The sequence below is a fragment of the Neolamprologus multifasciatus genome, chromosome 5 (assembly GCF_963576455.1).
Source record: "Neolamprologus multifasciatus chromosome 5, fNeoMul1.2, whole genome shotgun sequence".
NCBI classification, from domain to species: domain Eukaryota; kingdom Metazoa; phylum Chordata; class Actinopteri; order Cichliformes; family Cichlidae; genus Neolamprologus; species Neolamprologus multifasciatus.
Genome location: NC_140443.1, coordinates 10841081 through 10858995, shown reverse-complemented (window position 1 = coordinate 10858995; position 17915 = coordinate 10841081). Strand labels below are relative to the sequence as shown.

The 17915-nt window shown below is 40.5% G+C and overlaps 1 protein-coding gene and 2 long non-coding RNA genes across 3 annotated transcripts in view; 2 read left to right on the top strand and 1 right to left on the bottom strand.

The window, feature by feature from the left end:
- The window catches only part of fer1l4 (fer-1 like family member 4), a 49132-nt gene that overhangs the window by 20089 nt on the left and 11128 nt on the right, over positions 1-17915 (top strand). Inside the window, exons 7-35 of the mRNA XM_085159269.1 lie at positions 504-668; positions 813-873; positions 1674-1805; positions 1884-1946; positions 2048-2132; positions 2213-2381; positions 3959-4136; positions 4800-4986; positions 5387-5466; positions 6296-6421; positions 6638-6704; positions 7386-7492; positions 7805-7913; positions 8211-8439; positions 8856-8988; positions 9078-9178; positions 9300-9387; positions 9475-9591; positions 9702-9854; positions 10229-10436; positions 10657-10781; positions 11985-12119; positions 15837-16010; positions 16290-16400; positions 16506-16667; positions 16805-16976; positions 17124-17236; positions 17362-17478; positions 17775-17814. Coding sequence (XP_085015395.1) covers positions 504-668; positions 813-873; positions 1674-1805; positions 1884-1946; positions 2048-2132; positions 2213-2381; positions 3959-4136; positions 4800-4986; positions 5387-5466; positions 6296-6421; positions 6638-6704; positions 7386-7492; positions 7805-7913; positions 8211-8439; positions 8856-8988; positions 9078-9178; positions 9300-9387; positions 9475-9591; positions 9702-9854; positions 10229-10436; positions 10657-10781; positions 11985-12119; positions 15837-16010; positions 16290-16400; positions 16506-16667; positions 16805-16976; positions 17124-17236; positions 17362-17478; positions 17775-17814 — 3707 coding nt within the window. The remainder of the gene's footprint in view (positions 1-503; positions 669-812; positions 874-1673; positions 1806-1883; positions 1947-2047; positions 2133-2212; positions 2382-3958; positions 4137-4799; positions 4987-5386; positions 5467-6295; positions 6422-6637; positions 6705-7385; positions 7493-7804; positions 7914-8210; positions 8440-8855; positions 8989-9077; positions 9179-9299; positions 9388-9474; positions 9592-9701; positions 9855-10228; positions 10437-10656; positions 10782-11984; positions 12120-15836; positions 16011-16289; positions 16401-16505; positions 16668-16804; positions 16977-17123; positions 17237-17361; positions 17479-17774; positions 17815-17915) is intronic.
- LOC146518099 (uncharacterized) lies at positions 10788-11573 on the top strand. Its single transcript, XR_014874062.1, has 2 exons — positions 10788-11136; positions 11354-11573. It is a non-coding gene; the product is annotated as an uncharacterized LOC146518099 (long non-coding RNA).
- Positions 11176-14872, bottom strand: LOC146518098 (uncharacterized). The gene is made up of 2 exons (XR_014874063.1): positions 12829-14872; positions 11176-12393 (listed from the first exon to the last, which is right to left on the bottom strand). It is a non-coding gene; the product is annotated as an uncharacterized LOC146518098 (long non-coding RNA).

Here is a 17915-nt window from a genome sequence, read left to right as displayed (position 1 = left end):
TATTTAAAGAGTCACTGATATATTCAAACAAACAAACAAAAAAAAGCCCAAAGATACCACAAATACAAAACAAAGAAAAAGAAGAAACAAGAAAATCATCTCAGGCTTGATGATTAATTAATCTCTGCTTCCATCCACCTCGACCCCTCCCTCTGTGGAGGCCATAGGTCTATGATAACATCTTCCTCATGCTTTCCCTTCATCTTTCCTTCATTATTTTGAGTCACACTTTCACTCCTTTTCATGTGTATAGAAGTGTGTATGTTAGAATGAATGTGTGACCCTATGTGTCTGCATGCTTATCTTTGATATGTGGCTTTTATTCAAACTAGGAAACACTTTGTAAGTCCGTGTTTTTTGTTATTATTATTATTCACAAAAGTGTGGCAAGCCTCTCTGACCATTCACGGTGTCTCACTCTAGTCCAAGCCCGTGCACTGCTGGAATAACATTCCTGTAAATCGTGGTTGAGTTTGTCACTGTGTCTCATATTTTCCCATCAGGCAGCGGACAATCGGCCGCCTTGATCAGTTGGACAGAGAGGCTCGGCGCCTGGGGCAGAATCTGCTTCCGAGGGATGAGGAAGATGAGGATGATGATTACGATGATTACGATGATGACGTGATGGACATGGAGGCTTCGAACATCATCTTTACTTCTCTGCTGAGGTAAATCAGGTTACCTTCTCTATGTTATACTACCTGTAGCTTATCTGAGTGAAGTTGAAATGATTACTGTCTGCTGTTTTATGTGTGTGTGTGTGTGTGTGTGTTTGTGCGTGCGTGCGTGCGTGCGTGCGTGTGTGCGCGCAGTCGCTGCAGGCCGCTGTCTAAAAGTTCTGTTGGAGCGATGCCCAGAGTCCAGAGCTTCCAGGTGAGTTCATTCAGCTATTTATTTCTGAGGCTGGTGTTTACAGGACAGGTTCAGGTCAGAGATGCCAAACATGCGCACGCAGACCACAACCTTTTCTCAAGATGGGTCCAATCCAGCCAACTGCCTGGCTTTGCAAAGAGAGAAACCTGTAGGAGAAGAACTTTTGAGTGTATTTTAGAATATTGGAGTTTTATAATGGAGTTAATATTTTTTATTATCTGTTTTGGTTTACTTCTTTACATACCATGAAACAAAAACACATTTCTTACAGTTTTTATGTAAAGGTCTTACTCATCTGGCTACCTTGCCATCAAAATGGGATGCACATAGCCCATAAACTAAGATTTGACAACCCCAATTAAGTAATTTTTCCTCCTTACATTTGCTGGGAAAGTATTAGGAATCTTGTCCCAGGTAGCCATTAATTAAAAGATAAAGTTTGTCTACAGGATAGAGAAATGCTGCTGTAGTCAGTGAAAGAAATCTGTCAGAGTATTTCATAATTAATCAATCATACATAGAAAATATTCAGTCTTTATCAGTGGGAGAACCTGTAAAACCTGTGAAACAGTTAAAAGTCCAAAATCTGTGCCCTCCTTCACATTGTCCAAAACACTGCAGTGGGCCAGATTTGAGTCTTTTTGTCAGGCCAGTTCTCGCCCCTGTGCCTTATGTTTAACACCAACATGTGCTTTAGATAAAGTCAACAGACAGACCTGGATATCACTCAGTCCTCTATCATTACACACTATAAAGACCATAAATGTGAATTGTGTGTGTGTGTGTGTGTGTGTGTACAGGTAAATGTGAACATCCTCGAGGCCCAGAAGCTGGTTGGAGTGAACATCAACCCAGCAGTTTTCATCAGCGTAGGAAACCAGAAAAGACACACTGCAACTCAGAAATCCACCAACTGTCCGTTCTACAACGAGGTACAGTGGAGTGGAGATAAGAGCAGAACACAGTAGACTGCAGTAGAGTCCATCACACTTTTTTTTCTGTTCTTTCAGAACTTCCAGTTTGACTTTCAGGAGGCTCCACAGACTTTCCTTGATAAAGTCATAGAGATAAAGGTCAGCTCTATTAATTTTCCAATTGTCTCTAATAATGTTGCCATGGTGACATACTTGTGGGTATGGCCTAAGTGAACACCTGTGATGTTTCTTCCTCTCAGGTGTTCCACAGGCGGACTTTGGCCTTCCTATTGACCCACATTGGAACCTTCAAGATTGACATATCTACCGTGTACAACCAGCCGGGTATAAGTACTTTTCACAGTGTGGTACTCTGATCTGACTACTGCAGTACTCACTGACCTCTTTTCTCTCTGCCGCTCCAGACCACCGCTTCTACCAGAAGTGGGCTCCTCTCACTGATCCTGCGGATACAAGGTCAGGGATCAAAGGTTATGTCAAGGCCAGCCTCAATGTGCTAATGAAGGGGGATACTCTGAGCATGCCCAGTCTGCCACCGTCCTCCTCGTCTGGAGCCACCGAAGACATTGAAAAGTCAGTTCTAATTCAATCAATAATAATCATTACCAATAACATAAAAAACAGAAGATGTAAAGAGAACCTGTCATTTCTAGTCTGATACTTTTATTATTATGCAGCAATTTGTTTTTGTCTGAAACAAGCAGTTTTAGTTCCCTTCACACTCAACCTCCCTTTATACATCGCCTTATTGTTGCCCCTCATAAGAAACGGTTTGAACAGCAAGTTGGGCTTCTGTATTCAGAGGAAATGATTGTATTGGCTGCACTCTGCTGCTTTCTCTGGCATCATGTCGAGTCAAGACAAGGAACCGACAAGTCATCTCGCTCTTCTAGCTCTTGATCCATCACAATTCAATGATAAAATGAAAAATGTGGCAATGAGGACCTCAAGTCATTCTGTGTTTGAGTAATTCTGAGCAGTGCTGCAGGAGGAGCAGTGATTTTTTTGAATTTTAGCTTGCCATGGTATAGCAGTCCTTGGGCCAACTGAGCTAAAAACTGCCTGAAACTGAGTGTTTAGAGCAGTCTAAAGCCCGTTTTTCCCTAAATGGAATTATTTCCACATTTGTTGACATCATGTTTAAAACAAAATTATACACCCCCTAATTTGAGTATGAAAAATACAATAGCTTCCTTGTTTAACAAAATAACGCAGTCGTGAATGCAGAGATTATGACTTAACAAGGCCACCTCAGTCCTAGCAGACCCCTAAAATCAAGTGTGGGCACAAATAAATCAACACCACCTCTTATTGTTCTGGATAATTTACCTAATGGAAGCACTTAAGTATTATTAAATTCCGTTCTTTTGAATTCTTTTGGCGACAGAGAAAGACTGGACTCAGAGTGGTCAAGCTCAAAACATGATCTTTATTTTACATTTCCGGAAATGGAGACCTGAACACACAAACACACAAGCTCAGGTCTGAAAGCATTAGAAGCCAGCATGCTTATATAGTTCTGCTGCACGTCACACAAACATAGTTTCGATATAAACAACTCCTTCTGTGTTACTAGTTCCGCTTTTTCTGTCTGGTTTCCTGTGATTTATTAATATGTCTCTGCACTAAACTTCCCCTTTCTTTACTTCCCCTTACTGAAGTCTCTGTTGCCAAGGCAACCTGTCACCCTCTGACCTAGTTTCTTATGCCTCTATTACAAAGTACAAAAGACAATATAATCAGAAAAGCATTAAGAATATAAATTTATATCGTAACAGTATGAAATAAAAGAGGTTCTAGGATTGAGCCCTGGTGAACTCCCTGTAAAATAATGTGTTTCAGTATGTTGCCCAAGGATATCTGAACATACAGAAGGGATCAAACCACGTTATTTCTTTCTAAACTTCAGGATTCACTGTGTTTAGATGACGTTATGAGATGGGGTCGTCTGTCTTGCTAGTAATTTTGCTCTTTATTCTAAAGGTTCCAGTTTGCTAACTTTTGTCATGAGTTCAACCACTAAACTTGTGGACGCATCAAATCTCAGCAAAACAAAAACGCAAATCTCGTTGTGAACTATTAAATCTGAGATTGATAAAAACATACAGCACACATCATCAGTAGGTTGTGATATTGTGTTTTTCCTGCAGGAACTTGCTGCTTCCTCGTGGTATGCCTTCTGAGCGCCCCTGGGCTCGGTTCCGTGTCCGGATCTACAGGGCAGAGGGTTTGCCCACCATGGAGGCGGGGCTAATGGGTTTTGTGTCTGTCACTGACAGGACTGTATTCATTGACCCCTATGTGAAGGTGACCTTCGCTGGCCAACAGGTACTCAGATATATGTACAAATGTTGTTTGTGGTCTGAGTGCTGGTTCAGAAGCATTGCTGAAACAAATTTTCCTGCATTTCAACTTGTGTACCAAACTTTGGTTTCTTCTATTGTCACATCTGCAAGAAAAACACAAACAGGATGTTCACAGCTTTATAATATTCATAGGTCAGTTCTAGAATTGCAGTAAATCTTTTGTGCTCATTTTCAACTCTGTTTAGTTTTGCTAGAGTAGCTTCAGAGATTAAAATCATCCTTACCTATATTTTACTGGGCTTGCTTAGCTCCTCCCCCTTCAACCCAACTTTTTTCTAATTAGTTCACCTCCACAAACAGAAGGTCTGGACAGCCTGCAGGTTGGGCTTTCATACTGACAGCCTAATCTTGACCACATTAGGGATGTTCCTTCTGACTGAATAAATACAGAACCAGGAGTAGAAAGAACTGTCTGATATTGAATGTTTACAGCAGTCTAAGGCCTCCTTTCAGCTTGAAGGGTTTACTTGTACATACACTGACATCACTATCTGAATTGTTGGCCATGTATCATATATCACAGAAAATAACGGAAAGCAGAATACATGTTTTTAAGTTGTTTTGTTTTTGATAACAATGTTTGGAGTTGCCACATTTCATAATCTTTTTGTGTGTCTGCTTTCAGGGGGAAACATCTGTCGCCACTGCCACCAACTGCCCAGTTTGGAACGAGGAGATCTCCTTCATTGAACAGTTTCCTCCTCTGGCTCAGCGAATCAAAGTTCAGATTCTCGATGACTCTAAGATGGGTGACATCGCTTTGGCAACTCACTTTCTTGACTTGCAGCAGATCTCTGACCCCACCAGGAATGGTGTGACCCCAGATTTACACTATCTTAATAAAACAATGCATAATGGGTTTTTCCTTAATTCTATAAAAAATGATGAAAAACTTAAAAATCAAATCTTAATCTGCAAAGATAACCGAGTATTTATCACTTCAACACTTCCTGCTCACTTGTGGTATGAAACAAAGCTTCAAGGAAGCTGTGATCAATGATTAAAAATTGTATTATTGGTAAACTGAAAAGTTTTAAGCAAAGCAATAAGTATTGACAAAATGTTTTTTTTGTCCCTTTTAAATACAGCCAACGTTACATGTTTGTCATACCGACATTATTTGAAAAATGTTATTTTGAAAAATGTATTATGCTAAAATGTATTATACTATTAATTGAAACAGCAGAATTTCTGTCCCTCCTTTGTCTGCAGGATTTAACCCCACCTTTGGCCCAAGCTGGGTTAACCTTTATGGATCTCCTCAGAACTCCACCCTTGGAGATGTCCACCAGGTAATATACACCCAGCAAACCAGCATTAAGAAAGGCAGTATAAATATATAAAAAAAAATCTCCTCTACCATCCAAAGTCCCCCCAGAACTTACAATTGTGTTGTCCTTAGACAGAATAATATTGGCTACTTTCAACTACTGACAGTTTGTATGCTAAGCTAATGTAACCTAATCAGCTGCTGGTTGCAGTTTTATACACAACATACAGAAAAAAGGCTGAAGTTAGTTTTCTTACCTACCCCTGAGGGATGAAAGCAGATAAATCTCATCTCTAAATTTCAATTTTTAAAAAACTTCCAAGCATCTTGTGGAGTCATCCGCAGGAATAATATGTAGCCTTTGCAGGATTAAAATAATCGTAACTAGAGGACTTCACGCTAATTTGTAACATAAAAACATCACTGCTTTCACAATGCTACTTAGAAGGAGAAGAATATTACTATATTGGGAATCTAAAAACCCGCCCAATGTGTCCCTGTGGTTTGGCAACCTCAGTTAATTCAATTACAAATAATAAAATACAATCTCTGAGGGTTTAGGGACAAATCCAGTGCTAACATACCTACATTGTTTAAGACTTCAAAACTTGCCCACCTAGCAGCCCTATCACATTAACATTTGTGTGTTTTATGTGTACATGTGAACTATAGCATGCAGGTCACGGCTTCAGCAGTAGTAAACCTATGCGAATACTCGTTTTTTTTATGGACTGGTGTCCTACCATGTGTTCTGGGTGGGTGTTTGGTATTACTTTCCACAGGGAATGTGGAGGGGGAAAATGTAACAATGACAATATGTATACTGATATATCTTTTGCTCACTTCTTCAGGCTTTGAATGAGGGTCTGGGTGAAGGACTCTTCTACCGTGGCCGAATCCTCCTCGCTCTCTCTATGGAGGTCTATTCTTCCTCCTCAGCCATCGCTGCAGACACAGGCTCTGCTGCCTTGGGAAAGGTACCTGAACAGCTGAAACTTCAGTAACAGTCAAAACAATTAGCAAACACTCCAGTTTATCAGCAGTATTTTCTATATGATGTTTCGCTCTAATCAGGATTTTGGATCTCAACAACAACAACATGTAATACAATGTTATTTAATTTTATTGCTGGCCTGATTTCTGCATTAATGACGTTACCAATTCATTTGTGATTCTATAATTTGCCCTTAAAGGTGAAAGGAGCCCTGAGTAAGCTGGGATCGAGGAAGAAAAGGAGCAGTAAAAAAGATAAGAAGGAAGGTCAGTCTGCGGAAACTGAGAGAAAATAAACTAAAGTAATGTCTAAGCTGCCAAAGTGCATTTTTTTCAAGAAAAATTAGATCACTGGAGATGAAGGGACCTTTTCCAGTCATTTTCAGCTCTGTGCTTTTGTTCTTGGACTCACTTTGTGTGAGTCTTGATGCAGACCCCTAGTTCCTCTTCTGACTGATACACCTTCCAGCGTCTTGTTACCGATTGGCTCACCCATCTCATAACCAAAAGATCGGGAAAGCAGGTGATTGGGACAGCAAAGCTGTGCACCTGACATGACCATAGAAGGGTTATTTACTTTCTTTGACATCATACAGATTCAACAATTGAAAAAAAGTGCATTTAGCACAGTCTGAAGCTTGAGAAAAAAATCAGGACTTTATGACCTCCCCCGGTGGCACCTTAATGAGTTTGAAGTAAAAGGAAGTGAATTCAGTTTTGGTGAACGAGAAGAAATTCTGGGGGCAAAACTGTTTCACTAATATTCTCAGACTTCTTTGAAAGCTGAGCTGAAACAAAATGTTTTATCTTTTAACACAATATGTTTTCCTTTATTTACTGTGAATAATCGAATCCAATGACAAAAAGTATAGTTAGGATAAAAAAATAGGTTAAATGTTAAAGAAGTACAGAATAAAGGAATCCACTTGTTTTGCTTCCTTCTTGTAGCAGCAGCGTCTCAGGCTGCTAGTGGACCTGATGAGTCAGGGGAGGCGAGTGTTGAGGTACCAGAGGCTGCGACTGTGGATGTCGAGGAGATCCACCCTCTCCCAGAAGTGAGTACCAATTATACTGTGATAACTGAGAATATTTTAAAAAAAATATATATACATATATATACATATTTTTTGTTCTGTTTTCAACACTGAGATCAAATTTTATCTTTTCTCATTTTGTTTCTGCTCTTCCCTTCTCTGCATATGTAGAGAAATGAACGTAATTTTCTGCTCATCACTTTAGAGAAGTTATATAAAATCTTAGACATATAATCATTATGCTGAGACAGTAAAGTTATTTAAAACATTGTATCACCTGCCTGAGGTGAAGATAGCACAGACCTCAGAGTTTCATCTTATTTTCCTCCTCAGGGTCTCCTGGGACAGAAGGAGGAGTTTCTGCTGTTTGCATCTCTGTTTGAAGTCACAATGATGGAACCATCTGTAGGAACCAAACCAATAACCTTTGAACTCTCCATAGGTAAATGTGGTGGTCAGTTTGCAGGACATGGGAACTGCTGGTTTAGTCACTGTGGGTCAACAGTTAGATATTATCTTCACTGATAGTTTATCTGATTATTATTTTCTTAGTAAATTGTTGATATCAGAGATTGAGCCAAAACTTGTAAATTGATAGCTAGACAAACCTTCTGTGGTTGTGAGGAAGAAACCACAGGTTGCAGTGGCCGCTCTGGTTTTCGCTGCCTGGGGCTCAAATTTCACATTTTATTTGCAACGGTGAACCCTCGAACTCCAGGTACTGATGTGTTTTTCACAGGGAATTATGGGAAAGCAGTACAGGTTAGGAAGTCAAAGAAGAAGCAGAGGAAGGAAGATCTGAGAAGGAGCAGGGAAGAGCTGAGGAGCAGCAGAGAGGATCTAAGCGAGGAGACTCGGAATCTGCTGGATTCAGAGGACGAGCTGGACCGAGAGGAGGTTCAAAGTCCTGAACCTGAGAACAGATCTGTGTCTGCTGCCATGAGGCCCCAACCCACCGAGTACAGCAGGTAACCTCTGCCCCCTTTAGATTACTAGGACACGGTTCATCACAATTTTCTAACTTTAACTTAAGAACATCCAAGATGATGTCTGTTTGGAAAAAGTCTTCCCATTGTTTGTCCATCCCTGGGCAGAAGCTCTGCATTAGACAACTTTCTGCAGAAATAAATTAATCACATTGTGATGACACTTCTGATAAATATTGTAGAGTTCATTCTTCAAATACTATAACCCATGCAGCACATTAACTGAATTAATCAATGAACAGTGTTGATAGAAGATGCATGTGAACTATGTAATTCTGTCATCTCACGTCTTCAGATGATAACCCTGTGTCTTTTCCAATACTTCGATTGCCTGTATAAGGAGATTTTTTTTATATGTGACCCTAACATGACTTTCATTATGTCTTTTGGCCTCTAAGGTCTTTCCAGTGTCTCCAACTTCATCCCCCATTAGTGAAATCGAAGCCTTGTTTGTTTGTCTGGAGTCAGTTTGAAGACCACAGCTTTCGTCTCTATCAGGCTAACTGGCTGAGCAAGATGGCAGACAGGCTGGTGAGACTCAATGGATTTCCAATTTCAAAAATGAAATTATATATGTTAAGTTATGCATACAGTGCCATCCGTGCTCTCTCTACTTTTAGGAGATTGGTCTCGATGAGGTGGAAAAACTTTTGAGGAGGCCGAGGAGTAAAGCAAAGCAGCGACTGGATGAGGTGCTGCTGGAGCTCGTGGTCTCCTGCAAGTCAGTGTCCTCCTTCTGAAAGCTGTATTAGAAATGATTCAGTTTAGTTTGTTCTGATCTAACTTTATTTGTCTTTTGGTCTTTTCACTTTTCTAATGTTCCCCCTTCTTTCTCTCTGCAGACAGTTCAGTGCTTTCTCTGAAAAGAGATCTCAGTCGCGTCCCAACAACCTTGATAAATGCAGAAGGAACTTCATCAAGAAGAATTTGGTGAGTCTGTTCTCATGTCCTTCCTTTTCCCATCACCATCTACCTGCCTGTTTCTCTCTGGCTGATTGAATGTCTTACTTTGTCCAGATACTGCTGGCCAGGCAAGCAGTCAGGACCAGGCGAAGGATTACAAGACGGACTGCCAAACAGCGGCTAATGGAGAGCAAGAGACTCCTCAAGAAGCTCCGCCTACTGGCTGTAGAGGTCAGAGTTCAAAGAGTGTCACTGATAGTCACCAAAAAGATGTTAAAAATTGCTATATCTACAATATGTTGCAAGTTTGACATCTACTGCCCACGCTGTGCTGTCTTCAGCCCCAGAGTACCATCCCAGATGCTTTCATATGGCTACTGAGTGGAAACAAGCGACTAGCTTACGTCAGGATCCCGGCCTACTCCATCCTGTTCTCATTGGTGGAGGAGCAGAGGGGGCGGGACTGTGGCAAAGTCAGCACTCTTTACATGAAGGTAACCATTTAGTCTCTAGTCATCAGTGAAACCCATGATAATTTGCTTCAGTTAAATCCAGCACTGGTAATACCACTAGGGGCAGTTTGTTTTGAAATAAATTCATAAATCAATGAAACCACACAAATCTGTCAAAACTTATAATATTAACAATATAGGTGCGATAAAAAATAAAATAGCAATGATAACTTGACAGTAATAATTATGACAAGTCAAAGAACTTTTGTAGAGGTCCATTCTCACAACGGATGAATAAAGTTTGTTTTTCCAACAGTAACCTGATAACAACAAAGATAATTCACCTCCTCTCATGGTCACGCTCTAAAGTCACTGATGTTTCCCATTTCATCCCATTTATCTGTCTGTCCTTTTAGTCTCCGGGAGGTCCAGCAAGTGAGATCTTTGTGAAACTTGAGGTCTACCTGTGGCTTGGTCTTACCAAGTACAGCAAAGAGGTCATCAGTTGCCTGCCTGAGGACTTTGTGCCAGTTTATGGGGAGGACATAGGAGAGGGAGAGGAGCAGAGGGGGCTTGTTGATACGAGTGGAAGGAGGAAGCTTCCTCTCGGACTGTCCTGCCAAGGTGAGTCAGCTGAAACGTCTGTGTGTTGGTGGAAGCTTAGCATCCAGGTGAACAAAAATAATCTTATTAGAGAAGTAGAGTTTGCAAACATTTAAAGTTCCCTATAATAAATTGATAAATTTGTACTTCTACATAAAAGCCTTGTAGCTTCTTTTATTTTGACTTGTTGATCGTACAGTTTCAGCTGTTTGTTCATGTTGGTTTTGTTCTTTCTCCACAGACCGCAGGTACTACCAGCTGCGATGTCACCTGTACCAGGGGCGTGGCTTGATGGCTGCAGATGATGATGGCCTGTCAGACCCCTTTGCCAGGGTGGTCTTCACCACTCACTGCCAGGTCACAAGGGTAGGTACAACAGGTTTAACAGTTGTAAGTGCAAGTGCAAAATAAAGTAATCGTTGAGGCTAAAATGAGCTAAACTGAGAATTAAGGGTCACAAAAAAAGATAATCATTATTGGGTCTCTCTTTACATTTACCTGCCACTAAAGTCATCTGTTGATCTGTTTCTTTTTTAACATACTATTAGAGCAGGGCGATATGACCAAAAATATTTATCACAATATACATTTGAAAATTTGCGATAATGATATAACTGACGATATAATTGACACTAGACAAAATACTTTACAACTCCACAACTTTATTAGTGCAAAAAATCCCATCAATGTGTTTTCACTTAAACAAGCAGCTGCTTTTTATGTGCATTAAAGTTATATATAAATGTAACAGTGCAAATTCCTTGCTGACAGTTTAACCAAAAGGTATTTCCAGTGGAAATTGACCGACATATCCTCAGCATAACCATGTATAATATCCACAAAACTTAAAAAGAGGTTATACACACACAATACGGTAATATTATGTTGAAGCACAGTACGTATCACTCCGCGAGGCTCCGCCTACGATAGCCGTAAAGCTCCGACAATCCATCAAGCGGTGCGGCTTCGTAGCTTAGCAAAGTTGTACTAAAACATTTGACAGATTTTCGAGTGCCGTGTACGACATAAAATTGTTTCGAGGTCAGTAAACACAACCAGAATTCATACATAAGGCACACGGGATTATAAGGGGCACTGTCGATTTTCAGAAAAATCAAAGGATTGATTTTAAGTGTGCCGTATTTTCCAAAAAACACAGTAATAACGACGGCCCGCTAGCATGCTCTACCAAAAATAGTGCTTTGTTGTGTATCTGATGGACGAAAGCTAAACCAGTTCACCACCACTGAAGTTGCAGCATTTTTACAAACCAATTCTGGTTCATCTGTTTCATCCAACGATCCGCTTTTGCTCTTCTCATTCTGCTTCGCCGCCATGTGCGTATGTAAACATAAGCACTGCGCGTGCGCGTTTAACCCATATTCTATCGCGATATTTCATTTTCCTATCGTTGCCCAAAATTACACCGGTATTACCGTGAACGGTATGATATAGCCCAGCCCTACATACTATCATGGGATCTTTTACCAGAGCTCGTAAACTTTGCACCTGCTGTTCGTCATCCTGAAGCCCACAGAAATGGTGACACACTGTTTTTGATATGTACAGATGTTGCCAGACACACTCTCTCCTGCCTGGTGTGAGTGCTTGGTGTTCGACAGAGTTCTGCTAGAGGGAACGAGAGAGGATCTCCAACAGGATCCGCCCCTCATCATCATCAACATCTACGACTATGATGCTGTGGTAATGTTATTTTTTTCGTTATTATATTATTATAAAATGTTATTATAAAATAATATAAAATAACTTCATTTTTTTTTTAAATAGGAAATATTATCTCACACTTAGTGAGAACTTTAGTTTATAAGTTTATAACGGATTCATATACTAATTTCCAGCTCCACATATATATATACTTGTGTAACCCGTTCATGTGTTACGCCCGTCTTTGCGTGTGTTCTGGCGTGAAAGTAAGAGGCAGGAGACAGTACTGGGTCTTTGGCTCTTTACTGCACATCTGCAACACACAAATAAGTGTCTGTTCTGTGTGTGTCACGCGACTGCCAGTACACCTCTCCTCCGGCTATGCTGAAAGGAGCTGTGCCCGCAGCTTCATTAACACTACAATAATATAATAAATCAAATACAACAAATTGTTTTAAAACATTAACTTAAGCTCTCAAAAACAAAAAGCACAAAATAAATAATATGTCACTGAAAAATCATTAAAAACAACTTATAAGAGCAATAAACAGAATAATTCAAAAACAATTAAACAGTCAGATAAATACAATTCAATAACCAGGACCCAATATTCTAGTGCTTATAGTTCAAACATTATACTTCAGTACAATTATATTAATAACTGCCATCTAACAGGCAATACAACACTGTACTTATAAAAACAATGAATGAAAGACTGCATCTCCAAAACATAAGAACATCTCCATACCTGCAACACAGAAATAAGTGTCTGTTCTGTGTGTGTCACGCGACTGCCAGTACACCTCTCCTGACGAAGGAAAAAAGAGTGCACGCTGTTAAAAAAAACTGCAGCGAATACGCTCACAAGCCGCTAGCGATCAGGCTAACTTAGCATGCTAGCATTTCAGCTGCGTTCTCGGCTAAAACTCATCAAAAGCGTATATTAGCGAACTCCGCCCTCCACAAAACTTATCCCGAATGAGTCTCTTAATGACAAACAAAAACGCGGCGGTTCGGCTGTATTCACATTGCAGCTTGGGCTCTGAACAAACTTTAATTAGCAGAGAGCAACGTGGCAGTGACTTACCTCCGGCCATGCTGAAAGGAGCTGTGACCGGGGCACCCATGCACGCGCCTACGTCACCACGCAGCGCACACACACACGAACGCACACAGACTCAGATCACACAGGTGGGAGATTGAAATGCAAAATGACATATTTAATTTAAAAAAAAGTTGTTTTGGGTGAAATTCAAAAGTATTTAACACATATGTTACACTTGGACTGTACTAAAGTAGCTTTGCATGATAAACAGTTCAAAATAAGTGTTATTTCTCTTATATTTCACCTTGTTGGAGCCCCCCAGCTCATCTGCTGTCTGACACAAATCTTCCTTCTCACTTAAAGCCACTTTTATACTGCTTGTCTGTTTGTCTCATAAACAGAAGAGTGATAGCTTTTGTCCAAGAGTTTGACATTAGGCACTTATAGTAGTTTAGCTCACAGGGTTTACGTTCTAAACACTTTGGCTGTCTGTAACTGGAACATCCAACACTGTGTCAGTATTTAAAACAAGGACAGACATAACAGGTATCCTTTAGCAATCTAGTAGGTGAGAGCTAAATGTGTTTCCACAGCTTTCATAAGTGTTTTTTTAATGAATGGAATCAACAAATTTTCCCTATTTAGACTCTAAGTGGCTCACTGTCATTTTTGCACAGTGAATACCATTTGATTTCTCCAGAAGAAGAAGGTGGAAGAGGACCTGTTAGGGTGGAGGTATACACTGCAGAAGAAACGTGAAAGACAGTAGAAGCGAGACAGAATATATGTGGAAAGGTGAAGATTAGGGATGGGTATCATTTAGGTTTTATCCGATACCGGTGCCAAACCGGTACTTTTGAAACGGTGCCGGTGCTTAAACGGTGCTCAAACCGGTGCTTAAAGAATGGAGAACACAAAATTGGTCCAAAAACCTCTCATGTTCAGCTGTTTTTATTGTAAAAAGATAACAATGTTAGCCTTTTCTGCAGCTATAGGGCATATATGATATCACTCTTGGCTGGAAGCAGTGCTTAAACAATGGAAAAAACAAACTTTGACCAAAAACCTCTCATGTTTAACTGTTTTCCACTTTTTCTTTGGTCATTTTAGCCTTTTTGGCCAGGGTGAAGGGAGTATCTGCCATCAAACAAGAAGACAGCTGCATGTAACTACGACAGTGTTTGCTAGTTCACCTTACATGCATTAATGTAATAACGTGGTTAGCCTACTCAACGTAAATTACACACGAACATCATGAAGCTACTCACGCAGAGAAGAACGGCTGCTGCTGCCATCATCATCCGTCACCATCACACCCGCAGTAGATGCGCTCGGTGTGAGGTCTTGCAGCAAGCTATCAAATACGGCGCATTTTTCTGCTTTAAAAAAAAAACGCTATGCGTCGCCAGGTGTTTAATCGGATTTGAGGTGTTACCTCCTTTGACAGTATCACAGTATCACCTTAAAGCACTTGTTGCAGGCTGCTGAGTTTGCATATTTTGCTGTGAAGTACAGCCAGACTTTTGACCGCTTTGTCTTGGGCATTTTTAATCTGTAGCTCTGCTCTAAAAGTACGTACGTACCTGGGCCCGCCTACTATACTCGGAAACGTAAAATGATTGGCTAGAATTCAAAGTGTATGACATCTCAGAAAAAAAAGCACCGAAATGAAGCACCGAAATGTGCGCTGCTTTTCGGTCTGGTTACTACCGTTTATGTCAGAACCGGTGCCATCATGGCACCGGATACCGGTGTTGTGCCAAAAAGTGATTGTCTGCCAAAAACTGATTTCCACTGTTTCTGTGTATTTTTTATGTGTAATATCTTTACGTATGTTCGTAAATAGACTTCGGTGAACAGGGGATACAAAGGGGTTACATAAAGAATTAAAAAATTATCTGTTTTTTAAGTATCTTTACAACTTGTACTTACATTATAACCAATCCGGTCCTTTATCCCCACTTAAAATATTTTTACAGAACTATTGTAATATTTGCTGCCATTTCTGCTGTCCTGTTGGGCAACTTACTCTTACAAAATACATTTTTAATGTTAATTAGATTTTTTTTTACTGCATAAAAAAGGTTATATAAAAGTCACTGCCAAAAACTGATTGCGGCTTATATCTTGTTACACAAATGTTGTTTGTGGCTCAAGATGACTTTATGTCATCCATAAGGGATCCATTTGACATATGTTTAACATATTATAGCCCAACAAGTTACTTATAGCACTTTAAATATGAGCAATCGCTTTTTGGCAAATACCGGAAATCAGTTTTTGGCAGACAATCACTTTTTGGCACAACACCGGTACCCATCCCTAGTGAAGATGGATCGAGTAAAGGCAGTGAAGGTGAATGGCTTTAAAAGGAGTCAATGATCCAAAACAATGAAGAGAGCGCAAGCAGGGTGGAGTGGGTCGAGTAAGTGTCAGGGGTGATTTGTCACACAAGGTCAGCAGCAAGAGTGAAAGGAAAGGTTTACAAGATGGTAGTGAGAACCGTGCTATCATGTTGGAAATGATAGCACCGGCTGGTAGAGAGAGGAAGACGCTACGGATAGGGTGAGATGGAGGAAGATGTTCTGCCTCTATGTCAACCTCTTATGGGAGCAGGTTTTTTTAAATGAAATGTTTTAGTATTTGCCACATCGTCGATTTATTATTAAGTGATGTCATAATAGCTAATGTGTGTGTGTGTGTGTGCGCAGGGTGGTCCGAAGCCTCTGGGTCGAGCTTTTGCTGAGCCTGAGTTTAAAACTGTGGAGCAGTTGTATGAAAAGCCCCGCCTCCGTTTCTTTGATGTTAACATGGGGAGGGTCTCTGCTGGAGAGCTGCTGGCTGCCTTTGAACTCATCGAGTTGGACTACTCTGGGTTTGGAGAGGTAACGACTGTCAGCCAGTCACAATTTTAAAAAAGTAAAGTTCATATTTAAAGCGAGGATTCTGGAGTAACAGTCTTTTTTGTTTCTAATCTGATAGAAGATCTAATGACAAATCTCAATGAATTTGGTTAATAAAATTAAAGAGGAAAAAAAAAAAAACATGGTCGCAGCAACTAAGTTTAGTTTCCTTCAAATCAGAAACGTCTTTTACATAGAGACACAGGTGGTGTGTCTGAACTGATCAAACATAGTGAATACCAAAAACATTTCCCCCTGCAGCCCACTCTCCCCAGCCACGTGGACCCGCAGGAACTGAACTACGATGAAGAGCACAATTTTTACCTGATCCCTGAAGGAGTGCGACCTGTGCTGAAGACTTTCAGGATTGAGGTCAGGCACACATGGACACACATAGTTTGTTGATGTGACGCAGATGGATAATGTGGACTTTTGGCTTATAGGACGAGATCTGTGTCTTTGTTTGTGTGCGTTCAGGTGCTGTTCTGGGGTCTGCGGGACCTGAAGCGAGTGCACCTCTTTGAGGTGGAGCACCCTCAGGTGAAGATCGAGTGTGCAGGACGACAACTGGAGTCTGAGGAGATTGAAAGCTACAAGACTAACCCAAACTTCAAAGAGGTGGTCCACTACATGGATGTGGTGAGTTACTAGTTAAGGATGCTAAAGAGAACGATTCTGGTATAAAGAAAAGCAGAATTGTACGAATTCAGAACAGGTGCAAAAATGTAACATTTCATTTCCTGTCCTGTTCCTCTTCCTGCCTGTGGTCTGATTAGGAGCTGCCGGAGGATTCGTACCTGCATCCTCCTCTCACAGTGTTTGTGGTAGAGCATCGAGCGTTTGGCCACCTTGCACTGGTCGGGTCCCATGTGGTTCAGAACCTCATGGACTACGGCCCGCGTGAGGTTGCTGGGGAGCCAGAGGAGGAAGAGGAGCCCAAGCCAAAGGGTAAGACCTGCAAAATTAGTCTAATGTTGCTCTCTGAAGCTGTTTCCTGAGAATGCAAGCGAGTAACTCGTACTATCATTTGTTTCCACAAGGTTTCACTAGACAGTGTTCTCAGCATCCTCCAAAAGTTTTTGTGTGTCTTTTCAGCGAAGAACAGTTCAATGAAGATTGACCCTCTGATGTCAGTGAGGAGTATGGGACTCAGCAACCTTTCAGTCAAACAGTCCAAGATTCCCATCAACCCCTTAAAGCTGGTTAATGTATGTGTGTTAATCTCCCACTCACTTTGCGCTGGGTGTTAAAAACTAGGAACTAGAAAGGTTCAGACATATTTCAAATCAAATTTCAACCATCCACATTTTAAAAATATGTTTAATGTCTTTAGGCACCCCTGAAAAAAATTAGAAATAAGGAGGAGGAGCTAGAGGAGGAGGTGCCTGAGAAGGAGGAGTTAGACTGGTGGTCGAAATACTACGCCTCACTGGAGGAGCTCGAGAAGCAGGTGAGACACTAATTTACCTGTGTACCTGTTAATTTTCCTCATGGACAAAAAGGTTAAATGTAGATATAAATTTCAAACAGAGCCGTGGATGCATGCGAGGCTTCAATAATAGTTCAAAATAACTTAAGAATCAATAAAATTCTGCTTAATTAAGACTTTCAACAAGAGACCTCATGTTTAAATAATTTCTTTACACTGAACATGTGTAAATATATGTGCTTAAGCTTATAAGAAATAAATAATCTCACTAATTAGGACATTTTTCAGTCATCCTAATGTTCTGATCCCATCTGCAGGCTGCTGAGAATCTGGAGATGGAGGAACAAGTTGAAACCGGTACAGTTAAACTGCTAAATTTAGTTCAATATTTTACATTTTCCACCCACGAAAAATATTAAATAGTCTGTATTATTTTATATTATTAAATATCAACAACA